Source organism: Pectinophora gossypiella, chromosome Z (assembly GCF_024362695.1).
Source record: "Pectinophora gossypiella chromosome Z, ilPecGoss1.1, whole genome shotgun sequence".
Taxonomy (NCBI): domain Eukaryota; kingdom Metazoa; phylum Arthropoda; class Insecta; order Lepidoptera; family Gelechiidae; genus Pectinophora; species Pectinophora gossypiella.
The window spans coordinates 2,144,229-2,160,413 of NC_065433.1; the positions used below are offsets into that span (position 1 = coordinate 2,144,229).

Genomic DNA, 16,185 nt, shown 5'->3' on the forward strand with positions numbered 1-16,185 from the left:
TTAGGGAGACGATGATCAATATTTCTATTGTCATTGGCCTGATAGGTTAATAAGTATTTTATAGATGACTTTTGCATTTTGCGACTTACATTTCTATTCGTTGGTTTTCGGATATCATCTAAGTAATGCAAATAATTAAATGCCTTACGCAAATGAATGTCAATTACCTAATATTATTTGAATAAATAAAATATTATAATAATATAATATCAATGGTGGCTTTTCCGAGAAACGTACCTACTTGCAAGGAAATTGGCGGTAAAGGCTCAACTAGCTAGTAAAAGCTGTAAAACGTCGCACCTAACCGCTCGCGTCTATGAAAGCCTGGTACTAATGCGGCGATTGTGCGGCAACTGTGCCCTACTGCGACCCCAATGAAGTTGGCTTCAAAACAAATAAATTGACATATCCATAAGTATTTAAAAGACATAATAACGGGTTCTTACCGCGTTTTGCGTTACAGATTCCGATGTGGTAGTAGTTTTACAGCTAGTTACATAATATGTAATTTAATTTTTTTGACGTTCAAAAAGCGCTAACTTTGAAGGCAATTTTGAAAAATAAATGTTATAGAATTTTGAATTTTTGAATTTTAAAATGACGTTTCCATACTGTTTGAGTAAACAAACGCCCAACTGGGCATCCTCAGGCCTGTTGTCTTAAATTTTGTACCGGGTGAGAGCCATTAACGCTCCCCATTTGTCCAGCCAAGTAGTTAATGCCGTCTGCGGCAAATCTATAATAAGTCACGTCAAAAAAAAGAGTAAACAAACAAATTGTTTTGGTTACATTTTTACACATTTATTCCTTAAAGATTGGAAAGAAAAAAACTTAGATAAAGTTATTTTCAGTCAAAACTGCCTTTTTCCACTTGGCTGGTTTTCCTTTTTGTAACTCATCCTTCAGATATGGGGGATGCACTCCACGTTGCTTCATATTTATGAAACTTATCCACGAACTTTAGCTGGACAGTCTGGAGAACTAACAAAATTTAGGAATACTCAACAGTGCTACCGCCTACATTTAGTTTCTAGTTTTTAATCCACATTGATATGTGACATCCATCTATATCATTTTTGGGTTGGTTTTTTGTGAATTATTCTAAAATTGTGTACGGTTTCAATATATTGTTGTTAAAGTTTTTATTTGTTTCAAGGACCCAACTTGAAAGTAAAGTCATTTTTTTTCTGAAAACCTCACGACTACATCCCAATTGGGGTAGTCAGAAGTACATATTTTTACGTTTAGGAGTCAGAGTAGAAATACATGATTTTCACTCTTGGTAAAACCATGTAAGTAAGTAACTATCTTATCGAGTTGGCAAACGGTCTGGTGCTACACGATGTCCAGGTTCTGAAGGTGGAAACGGAAGGTGGTCAAAGGAACTTCGTCATTAAACCACACAACGTTATCACATGAATTTGATATCATTTATTTTATCTATTTGTGCATTGTGAAGCGATTGCTAAATTGGTAAAAACTGTATTTTCTGTTGCAGCATGCCTCATATCGAGTAGTGAAAAGAAAGGTGCATGACGCAGGAATCAATAACCTTGTATAATATGTTGACTTGAGTTTATGCCTTCCTGGTATTTTTTGAGTCGAACAACACTTTGGATCAATACTCGGGTGACTGAGTTATTATTGCACGTTAGTGTGACATGTGCGGAAAGATCTACGTGAATGACATGAGATAACTATATACTTAGTCACTTTTATTAGACTAACGAAACGACCCCGCAGTACATCCAGCTATAGAACCACCAGTAAGAGAAATATCTATAAACTCCCAAAAATATTTGTATAAATAATGATAATATATATCATCATCACCAGCCCTTTAACGTCCCCACTGCTGGGGCACGGGCCTTCCCTATGGATGGATAAGGAGATCGGGCCTTAAACCACCACGCGGGCCCAGTGCGGATTGGTGGTTATTAACGACTGCTAATGCAGCCGGGACCGACGACTTAACGTGCCTTCCGAAGCACGGAGGAGCTCGAGATGAAAACTTTTTTTTTCTGTGCTCACTCATCCTATGACCGGCCTTTGCGAAAGTCGCTTAACTTCAACAATCGCAGACCGAGCGTGTTTACCGCTGCGCCACCGAGCTCCTCACAAAAATCATTATTATATACGTATAAATCATTATTTAGAGGAGCTCGGTGGCTCAGCGGTTAACGCGCTCGGTCTGCGATTGTTGAAGTTAAGCAACTTTCGCAAAGGCCGGTCATGGGATGGGTGACCACAAAAAAAAAATTTCATCTCGAGCTCTTCCGTGCTCCGGAAGGCACGTTAAGCCGTTGATCCCGGCTGCATTAGCAGTCGTTAATAACCATCAATCCGCACTGGGCCCGCGTGATGGTTTAAGGCCCGATCTCCCTATCCATCCATAGGGAAGGCCCTTGTCCCGCAGTTGGGACGTTAATAGGCTGATGATGATGAATGATTTTTGTATAAGAAATAATTAAAAGTAGAATTATTACTTCAGAAGTCAACTAAGAACAAAATACTTACAGCAGAAATGTATTTAGGTTAAAATAGCTTTTTAATTTAGAGATTCATATTTTTTAGAGAACAGATTTTAAGTACCTATATTAAAAAAAATGTGTGGGTGTATCAAAAATAACGTTAATTAAAAACGTTCAAATTTATCTAAACAATCCAGTTTCTAGTTTTACATTAATTTAACAATAAGTACAACATTTTTTATAAACTTAGATACTCAGGAATATGATGAGACTGAAATATTAACTCAGCGTCACTTATATCACCAAAGGGAAAGGGAACGAGGCATTCCGATACGCTACAGAGGTGTATACATATTAATAATATTTATTCAGAAAATATGAAATACACCCACACAGAAAACCACATTTTAATGAAAAAAGTTATACCTGTTTAATCGTTTTATAAAAAAATAAAAATGTTTATTACTCTCACCATAAAAATATACAACTTCATGCTGTCTTAGCTTAAAACTTATTTTTTTTGTGGGAGCTGATTCTTATTAAAGGCTTTACGCCTGTGCTACAAGTAACCAGGCCCCACGCCTTGGATATAGATAATGACTCGAAGGTTACAAAAAGAAACATACACTATGGTAAAAATTGCAGAAAAAAAGTAAAAACGGTTTGAACCAGTTTTAGTTAAACTAAACTTAAAATTAAATTAAAACTATAACAGTTTTGAACACTGTATGGGACTAAAATTGATTAACAACTCAACATACTTACATATTATACTTTTTATTCTTCCGACTAAACCTTGAAATAATAAACGAAACATAAACTTGTGAGGAATTAGTTAGCCGCTTATTACATTTTGCAGTGGGTATTTTATAGTACCAAATTCATAAACTTTATCTCTTGTTTTATCGAAGAAAAAATAGGTATTGATTTTTACGAGATGTATAATATTTCTTTACACAATAACTTTTGATTTGTCGTACTTAGCTGTAAGGCTGTTCACGATTCTAGGCTACGAATAAATTCGTAGGTTCTAGGCAATGAAAACGGCCGAACTCCTCGCGTACATGGGATCCTGGGATGCAGAATCTAAATATAGTTTGTGTTACTGAAATACACTCGGTGCATCTACGTACCAGGGCATGCAACTGAAATTGTGCACCCTTTATTTTTTCATCCCGTTTATTGAACCATTACGGGAAAAATAGAGCCTTAACGATAAACGAATAGGATGACATTGCATTGCTATATTTTGCATTAATGACTTGAAAAGTTGAAACCTTAAGTCAACAAGGTTGGCCCTCATCACCCACATACTACTTATTAATGTTAAAATTACAAATCCTTGCTCAAATTTTGTAACGGGCCTTCAGCGCTCCCCATTTGTCCGGCCGAGTAATTAATTTCATGCGGCACCGGCTAGCGAAAGCTCCGGGCGAAACTGAAATCGTTAATTTACTGTACCTCCTTTTTATGATGTCCTAGGAGCATGTAACTAAGGGACGGACGTTGCTAGGATACCGACTAGCTGAACAGCTAGGTGCATGTGCAAGCTAGGTATCCTATTGTCTCCCTCTCTCTCGTTACGATAACTGGATGTCACATGCCTCTGTCTCTGTATTCTGTGCATTTGCGTCATGCTTGCATTATCTGTCTCAAAGTTACGGGATGCATCTGAAACTTCTGAAAAAGCAAGTAGCTTTTTCTCTTTCTTTCTAGTGCTTTAGCGCCACAAATTAATGTATAATATGTTACTATATACGCCGCACGTAGATGGGCTATCCTCGTATTTATGCCCGCCTGGCTGCCGTAACCCAGGAGAATTGGTATCGGGCGCCTCTCAAACTGTGCATTGTGCATACTGGCTGCGCCGGTCTGGGAACTGGTCCTCTCTTTAGAGTATGATTGCTTGGTAGTCCGTTTCCAAGGGTTGTTCGTTGTTAGGAAACGTGAGTTCTGGGAGGCTGTTAATAAAGCTTTGTGGACACCCACCCCCCGGACACGCCCACGATAGGGTTCCGTACAGAATTTACAGACACAGATGCCGAAACTGTGAACCTATACCGTTGACTACAACACTCAAATACTTTTTTTACCTAATTTTCAAACTATACACATAACATAACATTAACAGCCTATATATCTGCCCACTGCTGGGCACAGGCCTCCCCTCAATCTACCGGAGGGCGTATGGAGCATACTCCACCACGCTGCTCCAATGCGGGTTGGTGGAGGTGTTTTTACGGCTAATAGCCGGGACCAACGGCTTAACGTGCCCTCCGAAGCACGGAATCATTTTACTTTTTCGGACAATCAGGTGATTCAAGCCTGAAAAGTCCTTACCAAACAAAGGACAGTCTCACAAAGTGATTTCGACAATGTCCCCATCGGGAATCGAACCCGGACCTCCGGATCGTGAGCCTAGCGCTCTAACCACTAGACCACGGAGGCTGTTAAACATTAAATACACAATGAAGCGATAATTTACTTATTACAAATTCAAATGTTTATTTTTTACAGTTACAACGCGCCGTTCAGGAAACAGATCCAACAGTGGCTATACGACCTTCAGAGCACGAACGAAATCCTAGAGCGATGGTTGCTGGTGCAGAACATGTGGGTGTACCTGGAGGCAGTGTTCGTGGGCGGCGACATCGCCAAGCAACTGCCGAAAGAAGCCAAGAGGTTCTCCAAGATCGACAAGTCTTGGCAGAAGATCATGCAACGGGCCCACGAGACCCCAGGTGTGGTGTCCTGCTGCGTCGGGGATGACCTGCTTCGCCAACTTCTACCACACCTTCAGGAGCAACTAGAACTCTGCCAGAAGAGTCTCAGCGGCTACTTGGAGAAGAAAAGGACCATGTTTCCTCGATTCTTCTTCGTGTCAGACCCGGCGTTGCTGGAGATTCTAGGCCAGGCTTCCGACTCTCACACAATACAGAACCATCTACTGTCCATATTTGATAATATTCGCTATGTGAAGTTTCATGATATAGGTAAGTTGACCGGCTTAACTTATACTTGGTATTTTCTTAACATACGTTTCGAATTTGTCGCAGCTTTTTAACTATTGTTGAATACAGCAAAACTAAAGCAGAATTTTGACTTACAGGAAGTGATCTTTATATATTTTTTTATATTTAATGAGTTATTAATTCATCTTAAATGCAGTATTCACCAACACAGTTGGGTCGACCATTATAAATGGCGACACGGCTCACCGGTTCACGGTTAGTTTAACGGAAAGCTAGGTAAGGGGTGGAAGTTCATTTTGCGGTGGATGTGCCGCTGACTACCCCAATTGGGATATAGTCATGAGCTTCTTCTTCTGTCGTGTGGGTTGTGAGGTGGAATACCAACCCCATCAACCGTGGTGTCAAGGTTATTATTGAGCCGCTAAAGACACCTGACATGGCTCATGTAACGGCTACTTACATCAGTAAGTAGTAACCGGGACCAACGGCTTGACCATCTTACTTTGGATCATCTTACTTTCGGACAATCGGTGATCAGCATGTGATGTCTTAACCAAATTAGGGATCACAAAATGATCGTGAGCTTATGTTATGTTTAATTTTTGAACAGAATACAACAAGATGACAGCGATAGTGTCGTCAGAAGGCGAGGAGATCAAGCTGGAGCGCGCGGTGCGGGCGGAGGGGTCGGTGGAGACGTGGCTGACGTCACTGCTGCAGTCGGCGCAGGGCTCCCTGCACTCCATCATCCGCAACGCCGTCGCGCTCCTCAACGACCCTACCTTCAACATGCTGCTCTTCCTTGACAAAATGCCTGCGCAGGTTAACATTTTTTTTTGTATTCTACGTTCCGAATTCCCGATGCTTATGAAAGCCGAGTGAAAAATTATAATTTAAAATTTTAATAAATTACAAAAAAGTCGTCAAATAACGCTAAGTTAAAATTACTTAACCTAGAACCCACTCCGTGTCAAATTTGGCCCAAAAGTGTCCATGACACTAGCAGCGTTACCGCGCTGGATTGCCACGGACAACCTTTGGGCCAAGTAAGACCCGGAGCGGGGGTGTATACCTTACCCACGGATTCATATGTAAATCTTTTTATTTCAGGTAAATTAGACTTTTTGAATTTTACGCCTTCAGAGAGACTAGCTATGTATAAGAGTAAGATCTTGCACTCACTGACTTACTGACTCACTCGTCACGAAATCTCAGAAATTACAAATTTGCATGGGGGTTTTTTAGATGTAGGTGCTCTGCTCACTAAAATGGGATTTTCCGAAATTCAACCCCTAAGGGGTCATAAAGGGAGAATAAATACATTGTGCTGTACAAAACGAAATAAATGAGCTATCGTCGCCAGACTCATACAAAAATCCCATTAAAAATATTTTTCAATTATTCCACATTTTCCAATTTTCCGGCAACTGTTTTTTATATGATTCTAGTATTTTATTTAAGTATATTATGATTTAATTGATTGCCGCATTCTATAAATAAACGTATCCTGAATAATCCTATCCTGGAGTAAATAAATCGCATGCAGAACACGTAGTGCACCTCTCGTACTTATCGGAGGCGTGGCTATTAGACGGGTTACTATCGAGGACAGATACCTCCAACTCCTAGATTTCGTGGGGCCCTAGTACCTGACTGGGCAATGAAAAACCTAGTGCACGGCGGCGCCTTGCAACGCGATTGCATTGCATTATATTGCCGCGGAAAAATTCTAAGACCTCGCTCGCGGACACGCGGCCACACACACAATCCGAAGGTCCCGGGTTCGAATCCCGGTGGGGACATCACAAAAATTACTTTGTGATCCCCCTAGTTTGGTAAGGACATTACAGGCTGATCACCTGATTGTCCGAAAATAAGATGAGGCACGTTAAGCCGTTGGTCCCGGTTACTACTTACTGATGTAAGTAGTCGTTACATGAGTCATGTCAGGGACCTTTGGCGGCTCAATAGTAACCCTGACACCAGGGTCGTTGAGGTTGAAATGAAGGACACGCGGGCGTCAGGAACTCGTCACACGGGGCGTGCTGCGGCGCGTTTTCTCCGTTTATTTATTTATTTATTTATTTATTCATGGAACTCCAACACAGTACATTTCTTACATGACATTAAGTTTTTTTTTTAGAGGGTTTTTGTTTTGTTTATGTAGAGTATACGTCATATGTTTGTTTTTCCCGCTCCGCGCCCCTCGCCGCTTGACGCCCCGCGCGTCTCTGAACGCGGCGTAAGTCTTAGGTGTACTTCACTAGATGATATTTCGACTAGCTTTTTTGGAATTGTCATCATTATTACTAGATGATGTCTTCGGCATCATTTTGATTATAAACTAAGGGTAGTATTAATAAATTAACCTCAGCTTTGAGACTGCCCTCAAGATCATGTCAATTTAACAGTTCTTATATAAAAACAGTGACTTGAGATTGATCTTGAGGGCAATCTCAGCTGAGTTTAGTTTATTAATACCACCCTTAGTTACTTTGATAATAAAGGCACTGGCATTTATTAAACTAATATTATACCCCCTGAGCTCAGGTTCGCGCCCAACTGAGCGTTCAGTCCTGTTGACTTAAGCTTTGTGCCGGGTGAGAGCAAATCTACAACATAAATAAAACAAAAGGGTTAGCAATCTTAGGACAAAGTGCAGATTTTTACGGCGAAGGAACCGCGGAGCTCTGCATGAAACGATTTTGTATCACCCACCAGGCAATAGATTGGTGAGGGACTGGCCTGAACGAACACGACCCCTGCATGCACATGCATGATATCATGACCTCGTGATCGGACGGATCCAAACGAATAATAAAGGGGTAATGTGATACTTTCCTCGATATAATTTCAACATTTTTCTTATTTGGCTGGATATTGGTTTCTGCCCTAAGCCAAATATAAATTTTGAAATTCTGATACATTTAAAACTAACGAAAAACATTTTCTTTTTCTTTTCTTTTTTTCAAGAAAAATATTATAAGTCTGACATTTTATCACGTTTTCTATGACGTCACACTGTGCTTTTTTCATACAAATTCCATAGAAAGTAATTACGTATTTTGACGTTTGGTAAAAGGTAACTGATTTGATTAGTTAGAAACTAGCCCATTATCATTTTTTTAAGTCTTAAATAAAGAGTATGCACTTCATATCGTCCTGGTACCCGTGGCTTAAAATAGAACACGGATAGCGCCGGTCACTGAAACAGAGAACTGCAATTCATATCTCCCTCTCTGTCCCTCACTGCACTTAAATCCAGATTTTTCTTCTGCTTTCCAAAATTAAATAGCGTACGATTTTTTTTATTTATTCTTAGGGAAACTAACAGCGAAGTAATCATATAACACATAAGCCGCTCCATTGTCTTGTTGTATAAGTCTTTTTCGTTTATTTGTGGTAGCTTGTAATTGGCCTTTATTTACTACTAAGTGTAACATTGTGTGAATTAAGCTGTAAGCTCCCCAAACAAGATAAAATAAATAAATAAAATAATAAGCTCACGATTATATCCCGATTGGGGTAGTAGAGGTGCATCCATCGCAAGATATACTAAGAACCCACACCTCACAGAGCTTTCAGTTAGCCCAATGTGATAGGTGGCGAGCCGTATCGGTCTATACTAGTCGAGCCCAACTGTGTTAGTGAAAACTGCACTTAAGGTAAATTAATAACTCATTTTTGCAAGTCTCCGTGGTCTAGTGGTAAGAGCGTTAGGCTCACAATCTGAAGGTCCGGGTTCGATTCCCGATGGGGACATTGTCGAAATCACTTTGTGAGACTGTCCTTTGTTTGGTAAGGACTTTTCAGGCTTGAATCACCTGATTGTCCGAAAAAGTAAGATTCGGAGGGCACGTTAAGCCGTAGGTCCCGGCTATTAGCCGTAAAAACACCTCCACCAACCCGCAGTGGAGCAGCGTGGTGGAGTATGCTCCATACCCTCTCCGGTTGATTGAGAGGAGGCCTGTGCCCAACAGTGGGACGTATATAGGCTATTTATGTTATGTTATGTATGTTTCGCAAGTCTGGGGTTTAAACCGGCGCTCCCGGATTGAAAAGCAAGCCGATGTACCACAGGATTACAGAATCTATGTATAATAATGTGATATCGATTTTATAAACTGCAAGAAGCGATCATATTTTGCGTTAGTCGGTTGTCCGACCCATATTGACTCCTGAATCACTCATTGCTTAGCTAATAGGAAGCAATACCGAAGAGAGAGCCGCGCCGCGCACCGCCGTTGCCTTTGCTTGTTTTACTCATTATTTTAACCGACTTAAAAAAAATATGTATGTAGTATTTTTGGAATTGGTCATGTACCTAAATAAAGACAGATCAAAAACTAGCGAAAAACATTTTCATTTTTTCTATTTAACTTATTAATGAATTTTAATAAAAAAAGACATAATAATAAGTTTGACATTTTATCACGGTTTTCTATGACGTGATAGTGTGCTTTTTCATACAAATTCCATAGGAATTTCGTGTCTTGACGTTTAGTAAAAAGTAACTGATTTGACTAGTTGGAAACTAGCCTATTGCATATATACTTCATTGTGAGTTCCTAACCCCGGGTTACTAACACCCTGTACATTCAACAGGTTGGTTTGTTGGGTATACAAATCATCTGGACTCGCGATGCGGAGCTGGCGCTGATGCAGGCTCGCCAGGACAAGAAGATAATGATGGAGACGAACAATAAATTCTTAGAGCTGCTGAACACTCTCATCGACCAGACCACCAGAGACCTCCTGAAGATTGAGAGGATCAAGTTTGAGACCCTCATCACTATACATGTGCACCAGAGGGATATCTTCGATATGTTGGTAAGTCAACAATATCTCCCATAGTACACCCCAGACACTTTTTTTTTACAAACATCCTCGTTTTACACAGACACTACACATTGACAAGGTCGTATACGCGCCACTGTGTGTGTAATTGGCCTAAGGTGGTACACGCTTACATAATTAATCTTCTAAATATATAAAAGGAGAAACTGACTGACTGACATATCAACGCACAGCGTAAACGGCTTAACGTAGGCACTTGATATGTGGAAGGGACGTAGCTTAGGTACCGCAGAGGTGCACTAAGAAAGGAATTTCCGGAATTCCCACGGGAACGGGAATTAGCGGGAAAATCCTTTTGTATGAAAAATCTAAACCGCTTAAGTTAGACGCTTGAAATTTGGCATGCAGGTACCTTAGTTAACTTAAAGCTTAGTTGCAACAGGATATTGCAAAATTCCCACGGAAACGGGAGTTAGCGGGAAGAAACATTTGTATGAAAAAATCGAAACCGCGTAAGAGATATTTCCAATCTAGCATGCATGCATACCTTAGTAAATATAAAGTTTAGTTATGGCTGTATTTTGAAAAATGGGAGTTAGCGGGAAAAAAAATTGTATGAAAAAATCTAAACTGCATACTTAATTTAGATGCTTGACATTTGATATGCACTCCCACACACACAAAGATATCTCTTTTATAACACGCCACGCGGACGAAGTCGCGGCCAAAAGCTAGTATTTTATAATTAACCACCCCCCCCCCCCCCCCCCAGCCCACTCCATTATACATAAAAAAACATAAGGAGTAAGGAGGTACGAGCATCGAGTCTCATTCAAAGACTTATTTTGTTCTGTGGTCTCAATTCATCTCATCATCATCAATTTAAGAGCCACGCTCTTGTCGGTGCAGCATTTTCCATGCTACTTTTTAGGGAAAAATAGGGCAGTGATTTCCCTCTTGCCTTCCGCCCCGCAGTATTCTGTCTGACGCAAGTGGGATGGCGCCCAGAGTAGTCTATTACAAAGCCATACTAGGACTCCTGTCCTCCGCCTCTGAATACAGACACTGACAGTTACTGCAATATTGCTATTTGACATTTGTTTGCATTGCGCACTTACTTTTATATGCGCAAATGTCAATTTGCAATATTGCTTTCTTAGATTAATTGCTTCGATGTGGCCATTTTAAACTACTGATTCGCAATCACATTTCATAATTTAGCCAACTACCCAAAACGGGTGCAAATTAAAAGAAACGCTTAAGCCCGTGGTATGTCGAACAGTGTCGCCTGAACGTGCGGTCGGCGATGGACTTCGAGTGGCTGAAGCAGTGCCGGTTCTACTTCAAGGACGATGCGGACAAGACCTGGATTTCAGTCACTGACGTCACCTTCACCTACCAGAATGAATACCTTGGCTGCACGGAGCGACTGGTGATCACGCCGCTCACCGACAGGCAAGTGGAGCTTAAATTAATATCTTTGTAAGATAGTATTATCGGCAAGGCAAAATAAAGTGAACACCGAAATATCAAATAGCAGTCCAAAAAATATGTATTGAAATCTGTAATCTAACGTTAATGTCGTCTAAATTGGATAAATGGGTCAAATGTTATGGTTTCCCGATCTTTTGCCTTCCTAGCAGTGATGTGCCATTTTCGGAGCAGTAAAAAAAATATACGGTCGATTCCTTTTTTGAAATCTGTAAAAAGGCGCAAAATTTATGGAAAAAGAGCTTTATTACCTATCCTTTAATCTTTCGAACGCCGGAACGCGGATCTCGACCAGACACAATGTAAAATCTATTGTGTCTGGTATCTCGGCATATGAGAGGTTAAGCAGAACAGACCAGAGAACACAGAAAGGACAATTTGAAAAAGAAAAGCAGCCAGTGTCCTTACTATTAAAGAGTTCTTACTTTCCAACGACAATATATTTTTGGTGTGAATGTCTTTACCTAAACCAGCAGTGGGATAAAATGGACTAAAGACAAAATTGCATTTAAATTCGCAAAAGCCAGATCATAAGTACTGACTGTAAACCGGTAAGCATGTATGAAAATTTTGAAGGCAGTGGAGAAAGCGAAAGTGACGTCTCAGTGCCCAAGTGGAATTACAGTGAAATTAGCAAACTTATGCGTTACTTAGCTAGAATTATTTCTCTATTAATTTACGCGGGAGGTGGCTGGCTGAAAGTAAACAATTTCATTTGACGCATGCGCGGTAGTAATAAAACCACGTGTACTGGAAAAAGCGCGCCGCGGTCGAGCGAGCGTTGCAAGTTATTTATTTAATCTATGATTGTTGCATCCGAGTTATTTAGCTAAGTAATTTAATTAAAGTTAAAAACCGTTAACAAAAGAAGTAAACATACATTTCGACGCCTTTTTCATACAGAAACCTTAAGGAAATAATAATTGTTGCAATATAACCTCAAAATTCCTGTTATTGATCAATGTATTTTCTAAAATAAAACCTATCACGCAGTAAAGAATAACTAGTTTCATAGAGCAAACTACAAACCATGCGTTAGTGGAATAAAAAATTTTGTTTTCAGTCAGTAATTCATCAAAATCTACATAAATCTATTTGACACAAATTATTGACTATTTTATAAACGCAAAATTCTTATTTAAATACGTGAAAATTCATAACGAATTGAATAGCATAAGAAAGGCCGGTTCTTTATCTTATTTTTTTGCTATTTGTTCTATAATTTTGGGTTTAATTACAGGTAGTTATCGTATTTATTCCTCACAGGTCCTAAATCTGTAAAATGAGTTCCACGTGTTTTGCCAGTTTCGTAAGCTTGGCCGAGTGCTAGGAGAGCATAAATAAAAGAAGTTTCGTTTGGTTGCTTCTGGCTGTGTGTGCGTGTACTGGTGATAGTGTGATAACAGCTATACACAGCAATTACTCATCCCACGTTCTCTTACGATCAATACTACAGGCACTAGGTATCTCACGCAATCCCGTTCATTTTCCAATTTCCATCTCTGTCCATCGTGACGTATGCAACGTGATGCAACGGGACTAAAATATAATACGTTAATATAGCAACTACAACTCTCTCTCTCTCTCTCTCTCTCTCTCTCTCTCTCTCTCTCTCTCTCTCTCTCTCTCTCTCTCTCAACAGTTGTCACTTCCTACATCTCTATATCTTTGAATCTACCTCAGCTTTTCGATTAACGCCATCTATCGAGATAGTTGAAAAGCATTACGTTAGCCTCACGGTACACTTTAGTTGCGTAGGTACTGTCGTTCGTCATCTTGTTTATATTCCTAGGGTGGTATTATTAAACGAATCTCAGCTGAGACTGCCCTCAAGATCATGCTCAAAATTGTTTTTATATGAAAACTGTCGCATTGACATGATCTTGAGAGCCGTCTCGAAGCTGAGATTAGTTTATTAATACCACCCCCAGATTGACATTTATATTAAAAAAATATATATCACTAGCCTCCCGCTGAGTAAGGAAAACTGTGCTATCAACATATTAACTAGACGTAGAGCTATATATAATATAATAATTAGGAATTCTTATTCGTCCTTCCAGTGTTAGGACATTCAACTTAGTACGATATATCAGTCATATCCTCAAGTCATATCATAAATAAGTATTAAATAAGTAGGTATGCTTAACTTACTTTTTTGCTACCGTTGTTTAAGGTCGAATAAACTTTTTCTTCTTTCTTATTATTAAATTCAACTTTTCATTCTATGTTCTTACTTTTGATTCAGATAATATCTAATCTTCTTTTTATTATTGATTTTAAATAAAATCTATTCCCTAATTAAATACCAACAAAGGTCATAAAGCAGAAAAAAACTTAGTTATGTCGTCATCGTCAACAACCTCACGCATGCGCATTAGCGGCCAAACCACGTGGCTAGTTAAAGCGCGGCAAAGCGGTAGCTATAACCTAAAATTATTTGATGCTCGCTTATTTCTCTACAGACGACAAGATAGATGCTTCATAATTATCACAATCAAGTTAGCTCGGATAATACCATTAAATTAAACTGCAATTAATACCGATTTTTTGCGTATTCCGAAATAATAACCTAAGTTTTGGAAACCACGTGACTGAATGCCGGCCCGTTAGCGTACCAGGAGCGCATCATATCCGAAGAGATTATTGCTACCTTTCTGACATCGCTATTCGATATCGCAGTGGTCTGTTTTGGGAAAAGTTGCTCGTAAATGGACCTACCTTTATGCATTGACCCTTAACTGTAACAAAAAGCAACGTGTAAGTATTTTACAGTTCAACTATTATTCATGACTCATTACGAGTACTCGGCGTTAACGGCCTTCGTGGTTGGTGGTTGAGCGTTGTACTCACTATCCGGAGGTCCGAGGTTCGAACCCTGGTGGAGACATCACAAAAATCACTTTAAAAGCGCCCTTGTTTGGTTAGGACATTACAGGCCGATCACCCGTTTGTCCATAAGTAAAATGATCCGTATTTCGGAAGGTACGTCATTTGTCCCGGTTAGTACTTACTGACGAACATGAGTCACATCAGATACCTTTGGCGACTCATATACTCCTGACACCAGGGTTGATGAGGTTTGTAATCGCCTCATAACCTACACGATAGAAGAAAAAGACTCATCCATACTAATATTATAAGCGTGTAAGTATGTCTGTTTGTTCGCCCGTCTTTCATGGCAAAACGAAGACGAATTGACGTGATTTTTAAGAGGAGATAGATGAAGGGATGGAGAGTGACATAGGCTATATTTTGTCTCTTTCTAACCCCTTCCCTAAAATGGGGGGTGGAAGGTAATATGGAGTATTCCGCAATTTTCAAGGTAGAAAGCTAAAAATTGGTGTGCGGACTACTTATTTGTGAGTAACAAAAAAAATCGGTTTAATTTTTTTGTGGAAATCTGTTCCCAACACCTTCAACGAGGGAGTGAAATTTTATATGGGATTTTTCGCAGTTTTCAAGGTAGGAAGCCAAATTTTGGTGCATTAGGAGTTAGGGAAGCCACGGGTAATAGCTAGTTATTTATATATTCAAATCGACAATTATTTTCTGTGTGGTAAATCCCACAGTTAATATCAAAAAACACATAAATACATAAACTCACGCCCGTATTCCCCGAAGGGGTGGACAGAACTACAAATAATCAAAAAAACTATTTGCAGTCACTTTTGATACATAGTCCTAAGGTGGATAATGATAAACCGTATGGTGATAGGGGACCACCCATCGCTCTTACAGATGATCCATCATGTTCGACAGGACGCTAAAAATAAAAATATAATATCAAATAATTATCCCATTAATAATAATAAGGCACTTTACACCTAACCGTAAAGTTCCTTATTCCGTTTTTTGAAAAGGAGGCAATAAATAATTAAAACACATAATAACGGGTTCTTACCGCGTTTAAATGGGGATATGAGACTCCCGATATTAACCGAAACGCGGTAAGAACCCGTTATTATGTGTTTTAATTATGATAATAACCGCGTAAACTTAAAACAATGAGGCAATAAATAATTTCAACATGACTGTCACACAAATAAATTGTCGAAAAAGTGTACGTAAATAAAGTGGTTTCCAACTAGACGAATCAGTTACTATTTGCTAAATGTCAAAACACGAAATTTCTATGGAATTTGTGTGAAGAAGAAACCTTTGACGTCATAAAAGAACGTGACAAAATGTCGCAGTAATTTTTACATTCTTCTTTATTAATAAAATAGTTAAATAGCAAAAGAAAAGCTTTTTGTCACCTCTAAATCTGTCTATATTTAGTAAATCAGAATTTCATAGTTTAGGGTCTGGGAAACTACCCAATTATGCATAACTAAATAATAATCTCATAAGTTAATTTTTGCTGCAAAATGTTACTGGCCATTTGCTTACACTGCCCGTATTTTAAAAATGAATGTGTTCTTATTTAAAAAAATACATAAGTAAGTAAGCAT

At 39.3% G+C, this 16,185-nt stretch overlaps 1 protein-coding gene across 1 annotated transcript in view; it reads left to right on the forward strand.

Moving 5' to 3' along the window:
• Nucleotides 1–16,185, forward strand: part of LOC126380200 (dynein axonemal heavy chain 5) — a 203,116-nt gene that overhangs the window by 162,454 nt on the left and 24,477 nt on the right. Inside the window, exons 28-31 of the mRNA XM_050029458.1 lie at nucleotides 4,989–5,464; nucleotides 6,054–6,265; nucleotides 10,049–10,273; nucleotides 11,523–11,695. Coding sequence (XP_049885415.1) covers nucleotides 4,989–5,464; nucleotides 6,054–6,265; nucleotides 10,049–10,273; nucleotides 11,523–11,695 — 1,086 coding nt within the window. The remainder of the gene's footprint in view (nucleotides 1–4,988; nucleotides 5,465–6,053; nucleotides 6,266–10,048; nucleotides 10,274–11,522; nucleotides 11,696–16,185) is intronic.